This window comes from Maniola hyperantus, chromosome 7 (assembly GCF_902806685.2).
Source record: "Maniola hyperantus chromosome 7, iAphHyp1.2, whole genome shotgun sequence".
In the NCBI taxonomy this organism is placed as follows: Eukaryota; Metazoa; Arthropoda; class Insecta; order Lepidoptera; family Nymphalidae; genus Maniola; species Maniola hyperantus.
In genome coordinates this window covers 21,714-49,168 of record NC_048542.1, presented here as the reverse complement: position 1 = coordinate 49,168, position 27,455 = coordinate 21,714, and the positions used below count along the sequence as shown (strand labels likewise).

Here is a 27,455-nt window from a genome sequence, read left to right as displayed (position 1 = left end):
TATGTTTGTTGGTTCATTCACCAAAACTACTGGACGGAATCCCAGACTGCCTTGTTTCAATCATTATTAGGGTTCCGTATCTCCAAAAAACCGGCCAAGTGCGAGTCAAAATCGCGCACTGAAGGTCCTGTACTACAATCGTATTTTATCAACATTTTGCATGATAAATCAAAAACTATTATGCATAAAAATAATAAATATAAAAAATAAAATCTGTTTTGGAATGTACAAGTAAAGCCCTTCCATATGATACCCCACTGGGTATAGTTATCTAACTTTGAAAATTGAAAATACTAAATTATGTACATATTTGTTCACGAACACATTTTAATTTTTTTTTTGTGATATAATCTCAAATTCACGGTTTTCGGATTTATTCCTTTACTCTTACTATATTAGATCTACCTACCTACCCATGGTTCTAGGTCAACGGATAGTAACCCTATTGGTTTTCTTGACAGACACGACCGACTTACAGACAGACAGGGTTCTTTGTAGGATCACCAACAACGGAACACGGACTGCGCGCCGCGAGGCGATGCGCGCGCGTTCAACTCTTTTGTTGACACATGGACTGGACGCTAAGTAATAATTAATTTAATTGAACACACTTATATAATTAACCACCTAGGTAGAATTAACCTACTTCTAGTATAAAAATCTAATTAAAAAACGTTTTTATTCAAATGATTTATGTTTATATCTACTTATAATAAAACGGTAATTAGACGATTTCTGTACATTAAATATATTTTGTAATCAAAGAAAACATTATTATTAATGTAGACCCAATAATTTTATCTTTTTGGAATATTTGTCTGTCTGTCTGTACGCGCATCACGCGAAAACTACTGAACGGATTTAAATAAAATTTGGTACAGTGGTAATGATGCACCGAGTTAATAGTTATATTATTATAGGGTAGTTTTTATACTTATCCCGAAAAAATATTAGGGATTCTTCGGGATACGGGGGGCCAAATTATTTTTAGTTAAAGAACCGATTTTCGGGATCATTTGGCAAGTAAGGCCAATTTAGCATCCAAAAACCTTGGGACCCTAACAGAGCAAACTGCCGCGGCTCGGACGAAAGCTAAATGGAGCGTCGTCGTTGACCGTTGTTGAACATGGAAGCTCCGCGCGTCGCCGCTCGCTCGGCGGCCGACCACCACCACCACCACCACCACCACCACCACCACCACCACCACCACCACCACCACCACCACCACCACCACCGCGGGGGGGCTGGCGTCGCGTCGTAACGCCTCGCGCGCTACATTCTAAACGAAGCATTCACGGCGAGTGACCTTTCTCGCCCTGCCTTATGTTAATTATACGCAACTTCACCTGTTGCGGGTTGCGGCTACTATCGACTATCGTACTGTGTTGTGTACTAACTGCTTACTGCTAACTACTAACTACTAACTACTAACTGCTAACTGCTAACTGCTAACTGCTAACTACTAACTACTACCTATGGCCGCCTCATGGATCGTACTCATTGATTTTTTTCGTAGTGTAAATATATAATGTGTCTTCGTTAAAATGTTTTTAGAATAGACTACCTTATGCTCGCGACTTCGTCCGCGTGGCGTGAACTACATAAATTAATTTCAATCCCCTATTTTACTCCCTTACGGGTTGAATTTTCAAAAATCCCTTAGTGGATGCCTACCAACCACCAAAGACCTTTTTTCCTAAGCAGGGTGCAGGGTGCAGGGTGCAGGGTGCAGGGTGCAGGGGGCAGGGGGTAGCTGGCGGCTGCGCGGCGTCCGCTCGCACCACGTGATTCTCAGAATCCAATCAGAGACCTACCTGGTTACTAGTAGGTACCTACCTAATGCGTGTCGTGTGTCTCTACTCTCTACATGTAGCATTGACATTTTACTGACAATCTCAAGTGATCGTGTTCACAACAACATGGTTGGGAAACATTCCGTCACCTCGAACTCCACGCCATTGGCGTAACTGTATCGTAGCAGCAATTGCCGCGCCCGGGTGCTATCTATATATGCTATATGACCTTTGCAGATAGATTAGTTACAGCTAAGTAGGCACCCAGTGATTGCTACATAGCGCTATCGACATGTTCACATAACACACAGGCGGCGTGGCGGCGGCGGACAGGCGGCGTGGCGGCGGCGGACAGGCGGCGTGGCGGCGGCGGACAGGCGGCGTGGCGGCGGCGGACAGGCGGCGTGGCGGCGGCGGACAGGCGGCGTGGCGGCGGCGGACAGGCGGAACACGAAAGGCATCTTTTTGTGACGAAGGACAAATTCCATCTTCAAAGTTCAAAACAGTATTGTTGATGCTGCATTATTTCAAAATCAAAATATTTTATTTCGTGTGGACTCATCATCAGCATCAGTTTTCGCCGCGACTTCTATTGTAAGTAGGTAACATGCATCTCCTAGGCAAGCGCGCGCCATCTTAGGCTGCGTCATCACTTGCTACTTGCTAGGTCTGACTGCAGCCAAGCACTAGACTATACAATTTTTCTAAATAATATCTGTCCCGGCTTTACTCACGTGTGTAGTCGACGTTAGCCCGACTAGTTTCGAACCCATACGGGGTCCTTTTCAAAACCGCGGCACGTGCGTGAACGGACTCCCTCGAAAAAGGACCCCGTATGGGTTCGAAAGCGAAACTAGTCGGGCTAACGTCGATTACACACGTGAGTAAAGCCGGGACAGATATTATTTAGAATGGAAATCACTCACAGTAGTTTAAACGCTAAAATATACAATTCTTTTTCTTTATTTATTTAGGGGCTCTTATATAATTATGTACATGTCAGCCCCATTATAATCTAATACATCCAATTAAAACAAGAAATTCATAACCTAACGAAATAACACCAATACTAAAAAAAAAAGAAAAAGTTAAAGGAAAAACAAAATAAAAGTTATACTTTTTTCCAGAAGCAAGGCTTATGAATTCAAACAGACTTACAGCTTATCCTTAGATGCAGGACGGGTAGTCTACACTTAATATTAAAAAATTAGAACAATGGTGTTCCTCAGCTACGTCTGTGACTCTACCTCTCTTTTTATAAATTAACTGCTGAGCCGGACTTAACTATGTAATCAACAGCTGATGATCTATAAATTAACTGCTGAGCCGGACTTAACTATGTAATCAACAGCTGATGATCAATAAATTAACTGCTGAGCTGGACTTAACTATGTAATCAACAGTTGATGATCTATAAATTATAACTGCTGAGCCGGACTTAACTATGTAATCAACAGCTGATGATCTATAAATTAACTGCTGAGCCGGACTTGACTATGTAGGTAATCAACTGATGATCTAATAAGTCCTGGAAGCCCTCGCACTGCTACCTACATAACAGTTCCTGCACTTCGCCGACGGCACGACGGCACGACGGCACGACGGCACGACGGCAACGGCAGGTAGAGGGACGCTGCGAGCTTTTGGTCCAATAATTACTCTTGTACTGTGTACAAAACGTAAGTAATCGGCAAACCACCGAATTCCGAAAGGCTGTTCTAGTACCTACAGTTTCACAAAGCAGTCGTACGATACGTTGTACTTACTCGTAACTATATGTAGGTACCTACTACCTACGTAACTATCTAGCGGCGGGCGGCGCGGCGCGGGCGCGGCTTTCAGAAACATTCACACGAGTCAAGTCGCGGGGATAATGTCATTACATTATGTAAAATAATATAATAAATTAAGATATTACGGTTGTTATGAATAGATGGAACGGTGTTGCATAACACGGTATCAAAGATTGCAAAACATTACAAGATGATCAATTGACGAGCTCCACAAACTGGCGTTATGCAAGTTGCTGATACTTAATCATTCACTTTTGACTGAGAGTCAGTAACTCAGCTTGAAGATGGTCGCTGGTAGTGGTGGCTAGTGGTGGCTAGTGGTGGCTAGTGGTGGCTAGTGGTGGCTAGTGGCTACCCGTCGCCGCTGCACTTCTGCCTGCGCGATGACGTGTCAGCGACAGGGGTTAGCTCGGCTAGATACTAGCTAGGTTACATACAGACTACAGAGTCAACTAATTCAGGTAGTGGTGGCTACATACAGACTACAGGAGAGGGACGCAGCAAATGACCGCACTTAGTAACTTTAATATTGTAGGTACTCTGTACATTATTATATTACTGAGAGCTGAACACACCGGGTACAATTCTCAACGGATCTAAGCCTGATGAGATCTATAGAGCGCATTTTGACTTTGCTCAGACGTCAAATCGAGACAGATTCCCTACATCTCTGAGGGATATACATCTCTCTCGTTTTAGTACCTACTCTAGTAACGCTATAGATTTCACCCTAAGGGTTAAACTGTTGATAATATAAATGGAGCCACATGTACACTAACTTCCTACCGTAAATGTAGCGACTTCGCCCGATGTTGGGTAACGGAGTGCTTCGTGCGTGTGCCGTTGACGGTGGTCCGGAAACTCGACAAAACTTAACGAAACCTCCTCACCTCACTACGTTAGGAAAACTAAATAGAATTAATATCTTCGTTAGGTACTAAGATAAAAATAAGATAATAAGGTAAAATAAGATAATAAGGTAAAATAAGATAATAAGGTAAAATAAGATAATAAGGTAAAATTAAAAATTAAGTATGTGCATGGCAAGGAATAATAAAAGCTTTTTTATTTATTTATTTTATTTAGGTAGGTCACTAAGCGATTTGTTTATTTATTTTATTTAGGTAGGTCACTAAGCGATTTGGTTTGAAAAAGTAAAAGTAACCAGAACTTTTTAAAACACAATAACGGCTTGAGGTACTTCCCTACATCATAATATTATGTTGACTTCATTGAACTGTGTTCATTCTGATTGTACACATTAAATATCGAGCATCTGCGAGCGAGATGGGCACCTCATCCTCATCATCAACGGATAGACGTCCACTGCTGGACATAGGTCTCTTGTAGGGACTTCCACGCGCCACGTCTCTCCCTGCGACTCGTCTGATGTCATCCGTGCACCTAGTGGGGGTCTTCCATCGCTGCGACACCTACTCGGTGAACTGTTGTAGGTCATAGGTCGAGGGGGGCCGCCACTGGCCGCCACTGGCCGCCACACGACAAACACCACTACGTCGACTGCGCTCTCGGCCGAGCGACGCCAACATGAGACTCGCTGTCGCGCTCGCGATCCTTTGCTTCGGTGAGTTGGTTACATTATCACACGAGTGCCCAAAGTCGGCCAAGTGCGAGTCGGACTCCAACACGAAGGTTCCGTACTATCATTCGTGATAATTATAACTTTTTTTTTTTTTGTGACTTCATGGTGGCCATTTTGAAATTTCTAAGTAGACGAGTATTATTATTATAGCGGCAATAGAAATAGAAACGTGAAAATCAAAACGTAAAATTTCAACTATCTTTAACCTATTACGGTTCACGAGCTCCAGCCCGCTGACAGACGGACAGACGGACGGACCCTCAAAACAAGTGTAATGGTTTCAGGGTTCATAATATGTGAGTTTCTATATTCCACTATAAATTGTAAATACCTGAACAGAACAGAACAGAACAGAACGGATTCGGATTTAGTGCATATCATGTACTAGAACCCTTGCAACATCTCTGATACATCATATTTTTGAAAAAAAATCAGTTCTAATGTGAAATGTTTAGTGATCGTTCGTGGGCGGCATCAGGCATGCGATATCTGCTGGTGTGGCGTGTGGTGGGCGGCATCAGGCATGCGATATCTGCTGGTGTGGCGTGTGGTGGGCGGCATCAGGCATGCGATATCTGCTGGTGTGGCGTGTGGTGGGCGGCATCAGGCATGCGGTATCTGCTGGTGTGGCGTGTGGTGGGCGGCATCAGGCATGCGATATCTGCTGGTGTGGCGTGTGGTGGGCGGCATCAGGCATGCGATATCTGCTGGTGTGGCGTGTGGTGGGCGGCATCAGGCATGCGATATCTGCTGGTGTGGCGTGTGGTGGGCGGCATCAGGCATGCGATATCTGCTGGTGTGGCGTGTGGTGGGCGGCATCAGGCATGCGATATCTGCTGGTGTGGCGTGTGGTGGGCGGCATCAGGCATGCGATATCTGCTGGTGTGGCGTGTGGTGGGCGGCATCAGGCATGCGATATCTGCTGGTGTGGCGTGTGGTGGGCGGCATCAGGCATGCGATATCTGCTGGTGTGGCGTGTGGTGGGCGGCATCAGGCATGCGATATCTGCTGGTGTGGCGTGTGGTGGGCGGCATCAGGCATGCGATATCTGCTGGTGTGGCGTGTGGTGGGCGGCATCAGGCATGCGATATCTGCTGGTGTGGCGTGTGGTGGGCGGCATCAGGCATGCGGTATCTGCTGGTGTGGCGTGTGGTGGGCGGCATCAGGCATGCGATATCTGCTGGTGTGGCGTGTGGTGGGCGGCATCAGGCATGCGATATCTGCTGGTGTGGCGTGTGGTGGGCGGCATCAGGCATGCGATATCTGCTGGTGTGGCGTGTGGTGGGCGGCATCAGGCATGCGATATCTGCTGGTGTGGCGTGTGGTGGGCGGCATCAGGCATGCGATATCTGCTGGTGTGGCGTGTGGTGGGCGGCATCAGGCATGCGATATCTGCTGGTGTGGCGTGTCGTGGGCGGCATCAGGCATGCGATATCTGCTGGTGTGGCGTGTGGTGGGCGGCATCAGGCATGCGATATCTGCTGGTGTGGCGTGTGGTGGGCGGCATCAGGCATGCGATATCTGCTGGTGTGGCGTGTGGTGGGCGGCATCAGGCATGCGATATCTGCTGGTGTGGCGTGTGGTGGGCGGCATCAGGCATGCGATATCTGCTGGTGTGGCGTGTGGTGGGCGGCATCAGGCATGCGATATCTGCTGGTGTGGCGTGTGGTGGGCGGCATCAGGCATGCGATATCTGCTGGTGTGGCGTGTGGTGGGCGGCATCAGGCATGCGATATCTGCTGGTGTGGCGTGTGGTGGGCGGCATCAGGCATGCGATATCTGCTGGTGTGGCGTGTGGTGGGCGGCATCAGGCATGCGATATCTGCTGGTGTGGCGTGTGGTGGGCGGCATCAGGCATGCGATATCTGCTGGTGTGGCGTGTGGTGGGCGGGCGCTCGTCTCCCAAGTGGAATTACTTAGGTACCTAATTGGATTGTAGAGGTAGGTACCTGCATGTAATAGGGTCGGTGCAGCTAATTATTACCCATATCGATTAAGAAATGTCAAATTATAAACCGGACAAGTGCGAGGCGGACACGCACACCCAGAGTTCCGTACTAAAACGTAAAACGGTAAACATAACTTTTGTTATATTTTAATGTATAAAACACGATTAATTTTTGTTTTTATTTGTCGATATTCCAACCCAATTGCACGGCTCGTGGTCAGTGGTCACGACGCATTACAACATGTGCTACAATTAACATTCAAATACTTATGTCGTTAAACCACGAAATAAGCTTAAAATCATAACTTTTGTTAATTTTTTTCGACATTTTGCACGATACCACGGTACCACACACAGTACCACAGTACCACAGTGCCACAGTACCACAGTGCCAAGAAGGTCAAGAGTGCGAGTGTGGAGATGAGGCGGCCTCAGATGGCGGCCGCGCGAGAATGTCGTCCGGCGGCGCCTCACAAGGCCGGCCGCATCAATAATAATTACACTTACATATTTTATCATAAATATTAATATTATTAAGTGTGTTACTCGAGCGAGGCGTACAAGTGTACGAGTGTGGCCCGCGTGCGATGCGCGCCGCGTGCGATGCGCGCTGCAGGTGACACTTCTACCTCTGTATACAAAGGTTCAGTTTTGATGATCCCAAGGAGTGGACATGGACAACAGTGTCAATTCCCTCACCTGACAGATTATTATCGTAGGCCGGCATACAAATGATCCTAACCTAGTTCTAGTTCATCTAGTTCAACTAGTCCATCCTAGTTATTTTTAATTAAATCTATTTGTACTTAATGTAATCTATTTTATTATGATCAACTCGTATCCGGCATCGGCCTGTGTGTACAGAACCCTTGTTGATGTAGATTGTAGGTACCATCGGCAAGCAGCTCGGTTTTGATATTAATTAATTATAGACTAATTAGCTATGAATATTGATGAAAATATTATGTAAACGAGCCTTACATTATATCAATATATCATAGCTTGTGTCAAAACGTAATTCCAATAAATATCGTTTGTCTCTTAGGAAACCGGAGTTAAGTATCAACGGGAAATGTGTCTATCTATATACAGAGGCCCTAGTCCTAGTTTAACTTGTGTGTCTGTACATTGCATGCTATTTAGTTAGGGAAGGGAGTCAAGGAGCCGGCCTATGCAACATGTGAAACGTTCCATATTACACACGTCGTGACGTCACGCCTACAATCATATTAGCAGTTTAGTAATCGGTGGAACCTAACTTTTTAAACATGTTTTATTAACTCGCTTTTTTGTCGGTCTGTTTGTTTGTATGTTTGTCTGTTCGGTACCAATATTTTTATTTAGTAGGAAGGTTTAAAGGCGGCTTATATCATTTTTATTTAAAATCTCATCAAAATGACCAATTTCTGGGGATATCATATCAATCATGGTGGTACTCGTTTAATTGTAAAGTTTACTCATAAAAACATTAAAACCATATTCTCTGTTCTTTGGTGAACTCTGTATGTCGGTGATGTTCATGCAGGCGCAGTGGCGTGCGGCCCCTCGCCGCCGCAGCATCCGGCCCCGCAGCATCCGGCCCCGCAGCATCCGGCCCCGCAGGGCTCCGCGCGCGCGCCGCGCTCGCCCGCCAGCCCGCAGCGCCTCCTGCAGCAGCTGCTAGCCGGTAACGCTGTGCGACAACACTCGACCCACTGCGACATGACGAGGTAGATGTGAATTGTTCAGTGGAGCGGGTACAGGCGCTACCTGCTCCACCGATGCAGTTCATATTCGCTGGTGTGAAGTTTGGATGTAAAGGCGTTGTTCACCATGTGCAGCCAGCGCGGACACTGCAGACTCCACACTGCGGACGCCTGCCACTGCACAGCCATGTCTTCGGGCCCGGAATGGTTGGTGAAGGTTTGCACGCACTTTGCCCTCGGGTCGATTCCGGAAAACCTGCATCAATCATTAGTCGTTACAATCGCAATTGCTGTGATTGGCTAAATGTATGGTATGCTTGTTGCAACGATGCATTGTAGCCAATAGTAACTTTTTAATTAGTTGTCATCTTCCCGCAATCGAGCACCAGAGTTGCATCATGTAGTGCTTCAAGTAACCATGTTGTCTGTTCTCGTTTCAGATTACGCCAGAGACGCGCTGGAGGAGGAGGAGGAGGAGGAGGAGGAGCTGTACCCGCAGTCTGCGCGCCGCGCGTCGGGCGCCCGGCGGCCGGCGGACTACCCCTGGGGCGCTATCCCGGTCGACCTGCCCCTAGGACTCCTAGGTACCCACTAATACTTTCCGAGGGTCCCTATTCCCGCCGGACTCTTTAATACACGCAAAAAAAATAACTTAATCTTACTTAAGTCTGAGTTTTAATTTTTATAATATTATAATACTCAGGGAACGATTTGAATAGTTTTTGTAAGCAGCCAGAACAATGGCAGGGGCCAAACATTTGCCAGACGCGTGCTAAAGCTCCGGAGTAGAGGTGGCTGGCACTGTCCGCACTGGGCCAGCGTGTATTCCAGTTCAGTTCAGTTTGCCAGCACCCAGGAGAGCCGCGTTCTAGCAAGCTGCTGATGTCTCCATCTGATCATGATGACGTGGAGGAAACATCGCCCTGGTTGCCGCGCGCTACGAGCTGACATCGAATTGTGGAAATATTGATATCCAACGATAAGTAAGTACATATCCGAGGTGAGAAATGAATCAACCCTGTTCACTTGCAGGCCTGGCCGGCTCGCGCCGCTCCGTGCTGCCCCGCGGCCCCCGCCTGCTGCTGCTGCCCGTGCGGGTGCCCGCCGCCCGCAGCCAGAGGACAGGTCACTGAACCTTCTTTCTCTTCTAACTTAGCCCTTTTTATACAAAAAGTAGCCAAAAACAACTTTCCTAAATAGTGGAAACAAAAAATATATATTCAAGAATAGAGGCTAACAACTAAAAGCTTTTCGGATTTCAGCCCGTGTGTTCTAAAGCGATCGAGCGGGACATCGGGAGTTAACAACGGGGTCTTCCTCCAAACATATTGACCACTCCACAGCTCAACTGTTAAATAGCAATCATGACAGGATCCGAGCACTTTCGCAGAATGCGACCCTCGCTCCGCGCCGCGTCGCAACGGCGAAGACGACTACGAGGACGTGGACTATGTGCCCAAGCCGAAGCCGAGGCCCCGGCCGGCGTCGCGGCGCCCCGCCCGCCCTCCGCCGGCCGCGCTCGACGACGACGACGCGCCGCGCTACCCCTCCTACGTGCGCGTGGAGCAGCTCGACGAGACGCCCAGCAGCCCCCCCGTCGGAGTTGCCGGTGAGTGACCACCACCACCACCACCACCACCACCACCACCACCACCACCACCACCACCACCACCACCACCACCACCACCACCACCACCACCGCCACCACTCCTCCACGAGAGTACAACAGCACTTCCAGCGACGCTGCTGTCAGAGTTCACGAAAACGCACAAAATACACTAATCATTTTTATATAGTCCCGTTGTCCCCGTTAGCCGTATCCCCGTTAACGGGGACATCGGGATTTGAATAAAATTATTAAAAACTTATCCCGTTGTCCCCGTTATCAATTCGGTACTGCGGTAAATGAACAAAATTGTTAAAAACTCTTTCCGTTGTTTTCGTACTCTGTCCCCTTTGACAGTATCCGAGAGTCGACATTATTATTATTATTTTTTATTTTATGGACTAAATAGAAATATGATAATAGATCCTCATTCACTCTCCTTGCAGCAGTACAAAAAAATGCTGCATCAGTATATTGATGCAGCATTATAAACTCGTATGCTTCTTCGTAATTTTTCTTATTTTTCTTGTTTTATGTAATATTTAGTATTTAATATTTAGTACTATTGTAAATTGCAGTGTTTTTATTTTTTATTTTTTCATATTTGTATTTTTAGCTTTAAGTTAACTGGTAATCCCGCAAAACTTGCAAACTTTTAAAATGCATGTCGGTTTGCCAGTAATTGGGTGTACACTCTAAATTTTTTCTCTGTAAATTGTAATTGTTATTTTATAATATGTGTACTATCTGTTGGCAAACCAATAAAATAAAATAAAAATAAAATAAGTGAAAAGTGAACATTTTACACCACACTTTTAGACCAAAGCACTAGATAAAAGCCGAGACTGGTGTTGGCAGTTTGCAGCCCAAATAGACCGTAGTCTGTGCTCAATTTAAAAAGGTCTTCTGAAAGTTTACTAAAAAATAATTTTCGTCACCCGGCAGTGTCATCTGAGGAGCTTCTAGAAAAGTTCCGCGCCCAAGCGCCCGCGTCGCCACAGCTGCCGCCCGTGCTGCTGTCCGCGCACGACGCCAGCGAGCGCGCGCCGCGCCCCGACGACCTCGAGTCCCTCGCCGCACCCGCCGCACCCGCCGCACCCGCCGCACCCGCCGCGCCCAGCAGGAGCTACTTGCCGACGCAGACCGGCGGCGTGTCGTTCGGCACCAACGCGCGCGCGCGCGCACCGCCCCGGCCGCGCCTTGCGCGCTCGCTGCTGCTGCGCGGGGAGCTCACCGTGCCCCGCGCCGACTACACCGAGTCTTACACGGCGTGGTAGGTGATAGCGTGCTCGTGCACGCGCGCACCGCCGCGGCCGCGCCTTGCGCGCTCGCTGCTGCTGCGCGGGGAGCTCACCGTGCCCCGCGCCGACTACACCGAGTCTTACACGGCGTGGTAGGTGATAGCGTGCTCGTGCACGCGCGCACCGCCGCGGCCGCGCCTTGCGCGCTCGCTGCTGCTGCGCGGGGAGCTCACCGTGCCCCGCGCCGACTACACCGAGTCTTACACGGCGTGGTAGGTGATAGCGTGCTCGTGCACGCGCGCACCGCCGCGGCCGCGCCTTGCGCGCTCGCTGCTGCTGCGCGGGGAGCTCACCGTGCCCCGCGCCGACTACACCGAGTCTTACACGGCGTGGTAGGTGATAGCGTGCTCGTGCACGCGCGCACCGCCGCGGCCGCGCCTTGCGCGCTCGCTGCTGCTGCGCGGGGAGCTCACCGTGCCCCGCGCCGACTACACCGAGTCTTACACGGCGTGGTAGGTGATAGCGTGCTCGTGCACGCGCGCACCGCCGCGGCCGCGCCTTGCGCGCTCGCTGCTGCTGCGCGGGGAGCTCACCGTGCCCCGCGCCGACTACACCGAGTCTTACACGGCGTGGTAGGTGATAGCGTGCTCGTGCACGCGCGCACCGCCGCGGCCGCGCCTTGCGCGCTCGCTGCTGCTGCGCGGGGAGCTCACCGTGCCCCGCGCCGACTACACCGAGTCTTACACGGCGTGGTAGGTGATAGCGTGCTCGTGCACGCGCGCACCGCCGCGGCCGCGCCTTGCGCGCTCGCTGCTGCTGCGCGGGGAGCTCACCGTGCCCCGCGCCGACTACACCGAGTCTTACACGGCGTGGTAGGTGATAGCGTGCTCGTGCACGCGCGCACCGCCGCGGCCGCGCCTTGCGCGCTCGCTGCTGCTGCGCGGGGAGCTCACCGTGCCCCGCGCCGACTACACCGAGTCTTACACGGCGTGGTAGGTGATAGCGTGCTCGTGCACGCGCGCACACACACTATGCACTTCGCAAAAATATTTCAGAACTTAATATAGAGGTAAGTGCGAAATATAAATGAATGACATTGTTTGTCAGGTGGGACGCGGCGAGCGGCGCGGCGCGCGTGGACTTCTACGGCGGCGCCACGTCCGCCTACCGCACCGTGCTGTCCGACGGCACCGTGCAGCGCTTACAAGTAACATTTCACTACTAAACCACTCATTTATTTATTTTTTATTTATTTCACCATAATATTACAATTGACTAAAGGATACTTGTAGGATTTTATAATACTGAGCTCCTAACAATATTGTTATCATCTCGAATGCTAGATAAGGAAGGCTACTTGTCACCGGTCACGTGACAGCGGGAGGCGCTGACTGATGTGAATGGAGTGACGGAATGACACCGAGTTAAAGTTATATTCATAACAGATGCGCGTGGACCGGTCCGGCGAGGGCGCGGTGCGGCGCTGCGGCCGCGCCGAGCGTGTCGCCGTGACGCCCGCCGAGCGCGCGCCGCCCGCGCTGCCCGACCTGCAGCTCTTCTCCTTCGCCGGTGAGTGCGCGGCCGCTCGGCGCTGCGAGGGATCTATCTATGGTTCAATGGAGTGGAGTCATTTTAAATTAAATTAGATTGAGTAGATGTAGGCCACATGTAGGCTATGTACTAACATAGACACTAGATTTTTTTACTGTGGCGGTTGCCACAGATGCAACTAGATGGCGCTGTTCAATCGATAACCCCAAGAAAAATATTCATTTGGCAAATAACAATGTATATGGCAAAATATATAGACAACTTCACAATCGAGCAAACTCCCAGTCACCGTAGGCAAAGGCAACTAAGATGTTCAGTTCCGCGACGAACGTCTGGATTCTCGAGTAGACATTTTACAGCTGTGGCACCAAAACCATTCAATAACCTTCCGCTGGAAGTATCTAATCTGATTTTATGTGCCCAGCGCCCATCCTTAAAGAAAAAACTTAAATTCTATATAAAGAAATTTCTCCTAGAAACCTCTTTTGAAAATTTTAAACGTCTTTATGACAAGATCTGTTGAAACGAATGCTTTAACTTATTACAACTTATCCTATCTATTTAAATTATATTATATCTAAACTCCGTATGCATTAACACTGTTGCACCAAATAAAATATAGTTTTAGTAATATATGAATATATATATAGTATAGTATAAATATAGTATAGTATATAATATAATATAATATAGTATGAATGAGGTCGATTAGTGGAGCCAAGTGCCCTACACGTATTCTTGAGGGATATCTCGGCGTCCAAAATAATAATGCACTGTATTCCACGTTATAAGTAATTTATTAGTGAAGAGAACAATTATTAGTTACACAGTCGTCTGACATGGTCACTTTTCGTTGTCGTGTCTGAAAGTGTGTGGCCCGCTAGTTGTGCGCGGTCGCGTAACACGCGAGCCGTTGCCGACGCGCGACCTTCTCAACGCGGCCGGATAACCGCGGCTATCCTGAACATACTCCCGGCGTTGAAGTATCTTCAAGACTGGTTGGCAAGGGGCAAATGTTGTTGAACGCTCGTCGAATGATCCCCTTTTTAGTTTTTATATCGGCGACCCTCGCAACACCGTCTCCGCCTGGCAGCACGTGGACAATTCTTCCTAGTAGCCACATTAACGGGGGGCTTGTCTTTTCTTTTATGACAACAAGATCTCCTTCTTTAAGGTGTCTTTGTGACAGCAACCACTTGGTCTTTTGCTGCAGCAATGTAATATATTCATTTGAAAACCGGCCCCAGAAGTGTTGCTTTAACAACTCGATGCGATGAAACCTCGCCAGGGATGAAATTCTGCTGCATGAGATTTGAGTTTGTGGTGCAAAAAGCAGAGATCGCCCAATTAGAAAGTGTGCTGGAGTGAGTGGGTAAAGATCAGAAGGATCGTCGGATAATGGAGTAATTGGACGGGAGTTTAAAATTGCTTCTATCTGTATCAACAAGGTGTTCATTTCTTCATAGTCCAAATAAGTTAAACCGAGAACTCGTCTTAGATGGTGTTTAACAGACTTCACCGCGCTTTCCCAAATACCCCCAAAATGTGGACCTATACGCAGGGATAAAAGAAAAATGAATACCCTCTTCGATCGTGTCTGCCGGTGAAAGCTGGCTAAGGACGTTAGAAAGCTCGTGGAATGTGCCCACAAATGTAGTCCCATTGTCCGAAAAAATGGTTTTTGGCTTTCCTTTGCGGGCTGTAAATCTATTCAAAGCCGCGATAAAGCCTTCTTTAGTCATGTCTGAAACCAGCTCGAGATGTATGGCTTTGGTTGCTAAACAGACAAATACACAAATGTACGATTTGATGTGCTTACATCCTCTGCCTTTATGATTAGCTATTATCACTGGCCCGGCATAGTCTACACCTCTGCTGAGAAAAGGAAATTCTAATTGTGCTCGCTGTTCAGGCAATTGACCCATGATGGGTTGAACTGTTGTACCCTTGAGTCTGCAACATTTAACACACGAGCGCACAGTAAACTTTGCTAAATTTGTGCCTCCTAATGGCCAATAATTGTGTCTAATTGTTGCTAGAAGCAGTTGAGGACCTGCATGCAAATACTTTATGTGAAAGGCCTTAAAGATTAACCTACATAATGGATGTTTGCTACTTAACAAAACTGGGTGTTTTGTATTATAGTCGTAGTTGGTATTTGCTAGTCTACCACCTACACGAATGAGTCCATATTCATCGAGAAATGGTGATAAAGGTAGAAGCCTATTCTTTTGGGGCAATTTTTTGTTTGATACAATTAACTGTCGTTCTTCAGCAAAAGATTCTTCCTGCGCAATTTTAAGGAGAAAATTATTGGCACTAGCAAGCTCAGTCGTTGTTATATTGCCAATGACCCTTTTGGATCTATTGCGACAGTTGTTGATAAATCTAAAAATGAGTGCTGTAACGCGTTGTACCTTTGACAATGACGAACAATTACTTATCAATTTAGAAAAAGAGTTTGTTTCATCAGTAGTATGAAAACATTTGACTACAGTTTCTGGCAAGTCAGAAACTTGTATTTCCTGCTTAGGTTTTTCTGGCCAATTAATTTGATCAGACTTTAAAAAAGACGGTCCTGACCACCACAACGACGATTTACCAAGAGCGTCAGCCTTTAAACCTCGAGAAGCGAGATCTGCCGGGTTTTCTTTGGAAGGAACGTAACGCCACTCATGATCTGCGAAACTTTCCTGTATTTCAGACACTCGATGCCGAACGAAGGGCTTCAAGTGAGTTGGAGAAGAGCCCAGCCAGCCCAAGACAATGGTGGAGTCAGACCACAAAATGCACTTACTAAATTGAAGTGTCAATGAATTTAATACTTTTATGCCTAATCTCGTTCCAAGTAGTGCACTCGAAAGCTCCAATCGGGGAATAGAAATGGTTTTTATTGGAGCTACCTTACTTTTGGATGCTAACAAATTAGTTGTTACTGTACCATCATTGTCTAAACATCTTACATAAATGCATGCGCCGTAAGCCTTCTCCGATGCGTCTGTAAATATATGAAGCTGCATATCAATGGGTGAATTTGAGGTAACGCATCTGGGAATATGTATTGTATTTAATTGTGGTAATGAATTAGCAAATTCAAACCAGGCCTGTCTTATGTGTGTAGGAACTGAGTCATCCCAACCACACTTATTTATCCACAATTGCTGCATTATGATTTTTGCTTCCACAATACAGGGTGAAACTAGACCGAGCGGGTCAAAAACTTGTGCAATTGTTGATAAAATATGCCGTTTATTAACAGTGACATTTGAAGGAATGTCAATTGAAAACAATAAAGCATCCGTCGAACATTTCCAATTTAACCCTAATGTTTTAGAGAGGTTGTCACTGCTGAGATCTACTGATCCCGATATCTTTGCCTCACCAGAAATTGCTTGCAGAATATCTTGATGGTTAGAGTACCACTTACGCAGATTTAATTGAGCGGATGACAAAGCGCTCATTACTCCACGACATAAAGATATAGTGTCCTCTATGGTTGTGAGGCCAGACAGAAAGTCATCAACGTAAAAATCGTGACGAATCGCACGTTTAACATTTGGATCTTTTGCCTCATGACTTAATTGAAGAAGACATCTTGTGGCTAAATAAGGCGCTGAAGCAGTGCCATAAGTAAGAGTATTAAGTTGGTAGCTTTTAAGAGGATGAGAGGGATCGAATCTCCACAAAATTTGTTGAAGTGCGCGTTGATGTTCGAAAATTTCCGTTTGGCGGTACATCTTCTCTACATCCGCAGTAACGACGTACTTATGTTGTCTGAAACGCAGCAGTATAGACAGTAAATCGTCTTGTACTGTTGGCCCAACTCTTAGAATGTCGTTTAGCGCCTTTCCAGACTTGGTAGCTGCGGACGCATCGTAAACGACGCGGAGCTTTGTGGTTGTGCGGGATTCTTTTAAAACACCATGATGAGGTAAATAACAAGCTTTATTGTTAAGAGTTTTTTGTTCTGTCATGTGATCGAGGGTCAGATATTCTTTCATGAATTCCACATAAAGTTGTCTCATGTTGGAATCTCTCGCCAACTTGCGTTCCAAAGATAGAAATCTGCTCTTAGCCATTTGATACGAATCTCCTAAAACTTCGGGAGATTCCTTCAGAGGCAATGAGACAATAAAACGTCCATCAGGTTTGCGTTTAGTGGTCTTCATGAAATGTTCCTCACACGCTCGTTCTTCTGGGGTTAAATTATGCTTAGAAGATATGGAATCTAACTCCCAGAAGCGTGACAGATCAAAATCTAAGTTACTGCTTAGCATGCATATGTTATCGTTCTTACTAGTTGTTCGCACTGTACCAGAGACAATCCATCCTAACTGGGTTTCAAAAAGAGTAGGTTTATTTTTACCTAGACAGATGCGATTGGTGCCGATCACACTCCAAAATATATCAGCTCCTACTAAAATATCTATAGTGGATGGAATATGGAATGAAGGATCTGCTAAGCAAATTCCTGAGGGTATTTGTAAATCTTGCAATTTAATGTTTGTCGATGGTTGTGGAGTGGTAATGATTGGCAGAACAATACAATCAATACCTGTCCTAAAACAACCAATATAAGACTCGAATGTAACTGAACAAGACTCTGTACCACACAGAGCTTGATTATTTATACCAGTTACCTTATATTTGGCTGAAACCGTGTTGAGATTCAGCTTTCTGCAGAAGTCCTTCGTTACAAAATTGGTAGTACTCCCATTGTCTAGCAAGATTCTGGCAGCATGCGACTGCCCGTTGCTATCAAGTACCTTAACCAAGGCTGTGGAAAGTAAAACAGTTGAAGTTGTAAACGAGGAGTCATGCGATTGATTATTGGCTGACAAGGCTACGTTTTCAGTGACAGCAGGAGGAGTAATGGATTCTGAATGTAATAATGTGCTGTGCTTTTTTGAACAGTATTTGCAATTAGAAAATCTACATTTATTTTTTGAATGGCCAAATCGAAGGCATTTCATGCAAACTTTAAATTCTAGAGCTTTCTGAATTCGACTTTCTACTGGTAGGAGTCTGAAAGATTCGCACTTATATAGACAATGCTCTTGATTGCATAGTGGACACGAATTTGATTTAGTTTTACTCGTAGAAGCAAGAAGACTTGTAGGTTTATTATTCACCACAATATGTTTAATATTATCCTGCTTTATCCTGTTTAGTAGTGTCAAGAGTCTCCAAAACATTAGCCCTATTGGAAATAAACTTTAAAAAAATATCTAAGGTTGGAGAATCCTTTAATTTGTTCCTATGAGTTTCCCATTCTCTGTTGGTAACACTGTCTAATTTACAAGACATGATGTGAATAATTAAAATGTCCCAATGTTGAACTGAATGACCTAAATTGGCTAAAGCTCTCAGATTTTTATTTATTGCATCTACTAAATTACGCAAGTCTGCACTTGACTCTTTTTGTAGAGAATCTATCTTTAAAAGCGAATTCAAATGATGATTTTCAAGAAGTCGCTTATTATCATATCGATCGCATAAGATTTTCCATGCTGATTGGTAATTGTCTGCACAAAAATCCAACCCTGATATAGTTGACGCAGCATTTCCTTTAAGTGAAGCGCGCAGATAATGAAATTTACTAATCGGGTCAATACTTTCGTCAGAATGAATTAACGAATTGAATGTATCCCTGAAACCGAGCCAGTGATGATAGTCGCCATTAAAATGTGGCAAATCTATTTTAGGTAGCTTAACAACCTTACGTTTGTTTATATCTGAAGAATCCTCAGCGTCTGTCGCAACCATGGAGTCATGGGACGGCATCGATAGTTTACGATGGCTCGCGATCAAAGCTCGACCGGAAGACACGAGCGAATAGTATAGCGTCTCGAATGTTTGACGCTCTTTGCATTCATCCTCGATCGCTTCAGATATCTCCTCTATCTCGTTCTGAAAACTATCAAATTCATCGTATAAAGCTTCTAACTTTTCTAACCGCAATTGAAGTTCGATTTGAATTTGAATAGGATCTGTTTCCTCACATTGTTTAAGATATTTTAAATAAGTACTGAAGTTTGTAAGCTTCCCTTTAATAATAGCTCGCTTTTTAATTAACTGTTTTAATTGTTTTTGTTCACTCATTTTGAATTGGAAAAAAAATTCTAATCAGAGTATGAAAAAATTCGACGCCTGTCAGAATTATGATGGCAATGTTATTTTTTCTCACTTACGAAAATTTTGTAAAACGTTGAAATTTAAAATTGCCATCAAATTATGTAAGGCGTTGAACCTACCTAACCAAAGTATGAAAAAATTCGACGCCTGTCCGAAGTACAATAGCAATAATATTCTAGTCACTTTTGTAAATTTTTTACAACAGTGAAAATTAATTTACTAAAAATTGCTATAAAATTATGTAAGGCGTTGATTTTTGCTACTATAGGCACGTATGATTTTCAAATTACCCACTTTATAAAAATAAATTCACTGAAAATAAAATACAACAGTCTTTATAAATTTTATTATATGATGTAAAATGATGACTTGTTGTGAACTTTAATGAATTATTATGCGTGATATACTTGAAATATGAAGATGAATCACTAATTTATGATTCTAATGATACGATTATACGAAAAATGTTTAACTATTTACGCAATTGATGATATGAATTCTTCTACTTATTATTAAAAAATGGTATAAGTAAATGTAACTAATGGCAATGAAGGACGATAAGGATGAATAAGAAGGATAATAATGGAACGATCTCACGTTTCTGTGCTATCCTCTTGACAATTCCTTTTTGGTTGGCTTTGTTTGAAGTCCAAGTATGTCAGCTATGTCCAACAATGACTCAGCAATGTTCACACCGGAGAACCAAATCTGAGCACAACACAATTAATATCTTCACTGTCTTGTTGATGAATTATTGACCAATATTCGTTTTCAAACTGGATTGTCGACGTCTTAAGATCAGTACACAATAATTATTATAATTATTAATCCACTATCCTGTTGTATGAGATGTATGGCCGAGAATTTATGCTGGTGTTCTAAAATATAACTCAGCACTATTCACTCCGAAAGCCACAAAAAATCCAGGAGTCGCGGGAATGATGTACGTGGCGATGAACTTCTGCGTCCAGGTATTGTTCTCTTCACAAACGTCGTTGATTCATTTTGGTGATGAAGGACCATATAGTGGAGCCAAGTGCCCTACACGTATTCTTGAGGGATATCTCGGCGTCCAAAATAATAATGCACTGTATTCCACGTTATAAGTAATTTATTAGTAAAGAGAACAATTATTAGTTACACAGTCGTCTGACATGGTCACTTTTCGTTGTCGTGTCTGAAAGTGTGTGGCCCGCTAGTTGTGCGCGGTCGCGTAACACGCGAGCCGTTGCCGACGCGCGACCTTCTCAATGCGGCCGGATAACCGCGGCTATCCTGAACACGATGAACTTTGTCAGCCCTTGTAAGAGTGGTAAATTGGGCGGAATGGAAATATACCCGGATACGGAATAATCTACCACCTTACAAAGATTAGAGGAAAAAAAAAATAATTTTATTTACTTGCTCTATCTACCTAGTAAAGAATAGAAGCTAGCCGTCGACTCCCTTGTAATGTATATGAGGTGTTATAAATGAAATTTGCTAGATGTTAGGCAAAATTGTTTTTAATGTAACTTTTACCGGGGTCGCTTAATACATAGTGATGGCTAATAATGCTTAGTTATTCTAGCTTAATGCCAAGACTTAATTTAGATACATTAGAATGCCTTAGGTAGATAGTACATAAAATCTATGTTTTAAATTTAAGATGCCATTGGCATGGAATAGACAATGACACAGTAAAATTCATAAAATTGTTTCAAAATAAAAGCTCAGTAGTAAAGACAGGGTTCTTTAGCGTGGACAAGGAAGAACGGGGAGAATCCAGTGGATTCATTAACCGCACTGTTTATGGCGAACTGGACCTTGTACAGGTTTTCGTCCCAGGACCTGTGGTTATCTTTCACAAAAGCGGCTACAGCAGTCATAACAACCTTATTGTACCTCTCAACAAGGTTAACTTGCGGAGTGTACAGTGGTGTGTAGTGTAATTTCGGAATATTATAACGCTTAATGAGATTACGGAATTCAGATCCTGTAAATTGGGACCCATTGTCCACAATCACAGTCTCTGGAACACTATGGTTCAAAAATACAAAATTCTCTAGCGCTTTAACAACAGCGGCACCTGTGGCACGCCGTAACGGAAACAACATTGTATATTTCGAAAAACAACACGTCACCACAAAAAGAAATGTAAATCCTGATTTAGACCTAGGCAAAGGTCCGACTAAATCAGCCGAAATGACCTGAAAAGGTCTCTCGCAGACTTTAGGCTTCCCAAGCAGACCTGGAGTGGCTGATGTCGTGTGTTTATACGCAGAGCAAGTATCACAATTCTTAACGTACTCAACCACGTCCTTATACATACCACGCCAAAAATATCTGAGGGATAATCTGCGATGAGTTTTGAACACACCAAAATGACCTGCAGTTGCATCTGCATGGTTTTGTTGCATAATTCTAAGGATGTCGTTCTTGTGGACTACCTCTTTCCAGTCGAACTCACTGAGAAGCTGGTATTTACATTTACTGTAACGATATAGTTTATCGTTCAAAATACAAAAATTCGGAAAATTTGCTGGATTGATTTTACAGCCATTAAATGTTTTGTCATACCAGTCATCTACCAAAACTTGTTGACTAGAGTTATCATCACGATCACCAACTACATCTACGTGTATGAGTCTCGACAAGGTATCCGGAACTACATTATCACAACCCTTCCTATGTTCGATAACAAAATTATACTGTGATAATCTACAACCCCATCTGGCGAGTCGTCCTGAGGGATTTTCTAAATTTAAGAACCACTTTAGGGATGCATGGTCTGTGATAATTTGTGACTGGCTTGGAACCAAAATAAGCCTGAAATTTCTCCACTGCAAAAATCACAGCTAGAGCCTCGCGTTCCGTCGCGCTGTAATTCCTTTCGTTTTTATTTAGGCTCCTACTGACATACGCAATGGGATGATCGCAACCATCGGTTTCTTGCGTTAGCATACCGCCAACACCATATGCAGAAGCATCACAATGTATTTTGAATGGTTTTTCAAAATTCGGTACCGCAAGAACAGGTGCGGTTACCAACGCATTCTTCAATGTATTAAATGCTACCTCTGCCTGTTCGCTCCACTCAAATTTAGGTGCGTTCTTTCCTTTACTCGTTAGTCTATTGAGTGGTGCAGCGATGGTTGAAAAATTCCTAATAAAGCGCCTGTACCAAGAACAAGTGCCTAGGAAAATCTTTACCTCCTGTGCAGTTTTTGGGGTCGGAAAGTTCAAAACTGCGGCAACTTTTCCAGGATCTGTGCGTAAACCAAATTCATCCACTATATACCCTAAATATTTCAAAGAGTTTCTAAAAAAATTACATTTTTCAAAATTTATGGATAGTTGAGCCATTTTTAGTTTATCCAGAACTCTGTTTAATAAAATTAAATGGGTTTCAAAATCAGCAGAACAAATAACAATATCATCTATATAACAAAATACTATTCCATTTTCAATATCACTACAAAAATTTTGATTAAATAACTGGTCCATTAACCTCTGCTGTCGTGCTGGTGCACCGCATAGGCCAAACGGCATGACTTTAAATTTGAATAACCCTCTACCAGGAACTGTAAAACTGGTTTTTTCCTGAGAGTCGTCAGCTAACGGAATTTGCCAGAAACTTGAACTTAAATCAATCGATGATAAAAACCTTGCCTCTTTCAAGCTATCTAGAATTTGTGGAATGTACGGTATTGAGTATGAATCCCCCTTTGTCACTGAATTTAATTTCCTGCAATCTAGGCAAAATCTCCAGTCTCCATTTGCCTTTTTCACTAAAATTGCTGGGTTATTCCAAGGGCTTTCACTCGGAGTAACTACGTCCATTTCCAGCATCCTATCTAACTCTTTACTTAAAGCTTCCTTCTTTTCGGGAGAAAGTGGATATTGTTTTATTTTTATTGGGAAGGCATCACCGGTGTCAATAACATGTTCAATTAATTTTGTTCTACCCAATCCAATTTTCTCTGAAGAAATATCTAAAAATTTATTTACTACAGACTGGGCTAATTCTTTCTGTTGAGATGATAAGTTTTCAAAAGAAGTGATGGTATGAATTTGTTTATTATCAATCGCACAAATATTGTAAAATTGAGAAGGTGCCTTAATTAATTCTAAATTATCAAAAATGCCAGGGGCTAACTGAAATGTTTTCCAAAAGTCACAGCCAAAAATAACATCCGCTATTATAGAGGGTACTACAAAAAATTTTATTATGTGAGTTACGGAATTATAAGTAATCGGAATAAACATATAACCCATGCAATCAAGTTTGTCTCCATTTGCCACTGAAAATGTGGTATCAATACTGCTATGCAATTTATAACCGAATCTCAAAAAAACCTTGTGCGCCTGGTTACCCAAAATTGACGCGCAAGCACCGGAATCTAGTAAACCTGTAATCTCAAAACCGTCAACAAAAACCTTTAAATGTGGCCTAAAGTCTCGTTTATCCACTGAATACAGAACTGTGTCAGGTAAAAGGGATGTTTTGTTGTTAATGACCAAGTTCTTTACTTGTGTCTCTGCACAGTTCTTACTAATTAGTTTTTTGAATTTTTGTCCGGAGCGGGTTTACTAATCGCCTTTTTACTACAACTTGGACATGTCTTTACTGTAAAGTTCTGACGTCCACACGAAAAACATCTAATAAATTTCGGAACTGTCCTGCAAAATTTAAAGGAATGGTTACCCTTGCCGCACTTGTAACATAGTTGTTTATTTGTTTTCGAAAAATCAGTGCCTTTACTTGTATCAACCTTAGGTGCAGGTGTGACTGAAAGTGTGTTTATCTGTTTTGTCACTTGTTTGTAAGCAAACTCTGAACTTAAAGTTGCCTTACTGTTAGTAGGCTCAGAAAATAAGGCGGAACGCTGCCTCGCAGCCTCTAGTTTGCGACACTTTTCCTTCAACATTGCGACAGACTTAATGTCAACAAGAGCTAATTGTTCTGAGTAAAAAGGGCGAATATTATGTAATAAAATTTGTAACTTTTGTTCTTCGGAAAGTGGTGTTGACAACCTTGAAAACATGCCAAACATTACAGCGAAATAGATAGACACAGGTTCTTCAGAGCCTTGTGTTCTTGCTCGAATTTCACCTAGCAACCTGTAGTCATAATCTACTGCATCAAATTCCTCTAAAAATAAAGTTTTCAATTCTGACCAAGACGAAACTTGACATTTGTTGCCTCTGTACCATAACAATGCTCGGCCTGTAAAAAGATGAAATGCAGAAACAAATAATTTTCCATCTGAAACGCCATAAGATCTTTTATATTCCTCAACGCGTTCGATGAAACTGCGCGGATCACCCTGTCCGTTGAAATGTAACTTCCACTTGGCAACATTTTTATCACCAGTGCAGTCAACGGCGGTACTCTCGGAATCCAGTGATTCGTCGTGAGACGACTCATTGTCAGCATCTAATCTGGAAATCAAACTCTGCAACTTTGTATGTAATTCACTCTTCCTACTTATTAAGCTGAGTTCGGAACACTGTATTCTCAAAATTCTAAAGTACAAATGTGAAGCTAAAGCTTTAGACCTACAGAGGGCATGTCTATCTTTAGTGTCAGAACACTTTTTTAATAAATCTTCTAAGTCTTGAAGTTTTTTAGTAATAACCCCTAACTCACTTTCAGAAGTGAAATCCGTCTCTAAAATTGATTCAGAAGGAATTTCCTGAATTAATTGTTTTAACTGTTTCTTTAAACCTAGCACTGTAGGTGCTGGAGTTTCGGAACGAATGGATACCTCATAACACAATTCGTCCTTCAAAAGTGAATGAAACTGGGCAAAAGTCTGTTCCATTGTGTTAAGTCAAAACACATTTAACAAAATATCGAGCTTGTGTAACTGTCTATGTTTAGCCTTATACAAATTGGTTAAACACAAACACAAAAGAAGTTATTTAAACTATTAAATATACACAAGCAAAATACACAACAAAAACAATATTCTTAAGTCTATCCTAACTATTTTATCAATTATGTTCCTATTCCAAAATATTGTTAATAATACAAGCACATATTATTACTATAGTAAACAAAATATAACAAAATAAAACTTCCCAAAATTGAATAAATGATTGTAAGGTGCAGTATCACCTTTATGAGTACACAGTGTGTTACAACCTTTACAATTACAAAAGTAAACAGGCAACAAAGTTGCAATGAACTCTGACTAGCATATTATCTTTCAAAAAAAAAAAACAAAGAGATTGTGCAATGGTTTGATGACTGTTACTTTACACTTTTAACACATAACCTAAAATACAACAAAATCTGTTTCTAAATGTCACTTTAAACTACCAGCATTCACTTAAACTTAACATGTTTTGTGTGTGAAGTAGCTTTTATCATAACCTTAACACAGCTCTAAACAAAATTTCAACAAAATAATGAAGTATCAAGTCACTGAAAAAAAATTGTTCATAACTTCATACTTGAACTTAATGTAATCTCTGAATATAGTTTATATATTTAGTTTCACAAGTTGTAACTCTTAGTATTTATAAATGTATGTGTGTAACTAGTTAACAGCACATAGCGTTTCAAAACTTTAATTATACTAAGTTACCGGAATTTTCAAACATAAGATGTACTTACTATTGAAAGCAATACCCAACAACAACTCAGTTAAGCAATGTTTATTACTAAACTGAAGGCAAACATTCACTTATACACCTCAAAGGTAAGTCAAATAACATAATTGAACGGCATAAGCACCATTTATAATGTGTTAATTAAATAAGAAAAAAAAACCAATGTTGGACTATACTCAGAAAATTACTTAAACTATCAAACAAAATTTCTAACTATTAGTTATTATTTAGTTAGTTAACCATAAAAACAGCTTAGTGCTCTTTGCAATGTGTCACTACTTAGAAAATTGTACAATCAGCGGAGTACATTTCATAAAATTTACAAAATTTCTCAAAATATACAGAAATAACTATGTAAAAAAACGTTCGGGCGCCATTTGTAAGAGTGGTAAATTGGGCGGAATGGAAATATACCCGGATACGGAATAATCTACCACCTTACAAAGATTAGAGGAAAAAAAAAATAATTTTATTTACTTGCTCTATCTACCTAGTAAAGAATAGAAGCTAGCCGTCGACTCCCTTGTAATGTATATGAGGTGTTATAAATGAAATTTGCTAGATGTTAGGCAAAATTGTTTTTAATGTAACTTTTACCGGGGTCGCTTAATACATAGTGATGGCTAATAATGCTTAGTTATTCTAGCTTAATGCCAAGACTTAATTTAGATACATTAGAATGCCTTAGGTAGATAGTACATAAAATCTATGTTTTAAATTTAAGATGCCATTGGCATGGAATAGACAATGACACAGTAAAATTCATAAAATTGTTTCAAAATAAAGCTCAGTAGTAAAGACAGGGTTCTTACTGTACACATACACTAAGAAGGTTCACTAAACTGTTCCAGGATACAAACATTTGCTTACTTGTAGGTGCGAAGACTGCAAGGTAGCTGGACGGCATCGGCCAAGCTCCCAAAACTCAATTTATTTGATTCTTCACAACCGAAATGTTTCATTACAAAGATTTTCACCAAGTCTTATCCATAGAAATTAAGTTGCCAACGTGAATGTGCAAAAGAAATAAATACGAAAACCGAAAACTAAAAAACGGAAACGCAAACGGAAACGCAAACGGAAACGCAAACGGAAACCCTGTAACAAAGAAAAACAAGATTATAATTTGTGCTGTGTGAAAATTTCGACACGTGGAATTTTCCCGATCAAACACAACTCACCTATTGAACTCCTGGCCACCAATGGTTTTCAGGAGTCCACCCACAACCCATTATCCTCATTTATTTGGGAAGGTAAAATAACTGGAACTGAAAGGGAAAATCATGAAATTAGGATTTTCTCTAACCAAACCGCCATTTTGTCGAATCCACATTACTTGATTTTTCACTCACCATAATTGATGAAACATTGAAATACGTTAGGATGACTAAATTTATAACAATTGTATTTTCCCAGGCGAAGCCATGGGCGAAAAAGAGTGAGATTTTCCTGGAACGAAAAAATTCGTCTTCACATGTTGACTCCAGAAAAATTCTAAAT

At 43.0% G+C, this 27,455-nt stretch overlaps 2 protein-coding genes across 2 annotated transcripts in view; one reads left to right on the top strand and one right to left on the bottom strand.

The window, feature by feature from the left end:
• The first annotated feature begins 5,072 nt into the window (after positions 1-5,072).
• Positions 5,073-27,455, top strand: part of LOC117983889 (uncharacterized) — a 29,224-nt gene continuing 6,841 nt past the window's right edge. The window contains exons 1-8 of the mRNA XM_069499514.1: positions 5,073-5,171; positions 8,663-8,803; positions 9,263-9,406; positions 9,855-9,947; positions 10,213-10,431; positions 11,374-11,701; positions 12,777-12,876; positions 13,115-13,238. Of these exons, the coding sequence (XP_069355615.1) occupies positions 5,135-5,171; positions 8,663-8,803; positions 9,263-9,406; positions 9,855-9,947; positions 10,213-10,431; positions 11,374-11,701; positions 12,777-12,876; positions 13,115-13,238 (1,186 nt within the window). The 5' untranslated portion in view covers positions 5,073-5,134. The remainder of the gene's footprint in view (positions 5,172-8,662; positions 8,804-9,262; positions 9,407-9,854; positions 9,948-10,212; positions 10,432-11,373; positions 11,702-12,776; positions 12,877-13,114; positions 13,239-27,455) is intronic.
• LOC138402534 (DNA repair protein RecN-like) lies at positions 14,808-20,112 on the bottom strand. Its single transcript, XM_069499509.1, has 3 exons — positions 18,944-20,112; positions 17,861-17,997; positions 14,808-15,273 (listed from the first exon to the last, which is right to left on the bottom strand). The coding sequence occupies exons 1-3, from the start codon at positions 19,320-19,322 to the stop codon at positions 15,256-15,258; spliced, it is 534 nt and encodes a 177-aa protein (XP_069355610.1). The 5' UTR covers positions 19,323-20,112; the 3' UTR covers positions 14,808-15,255.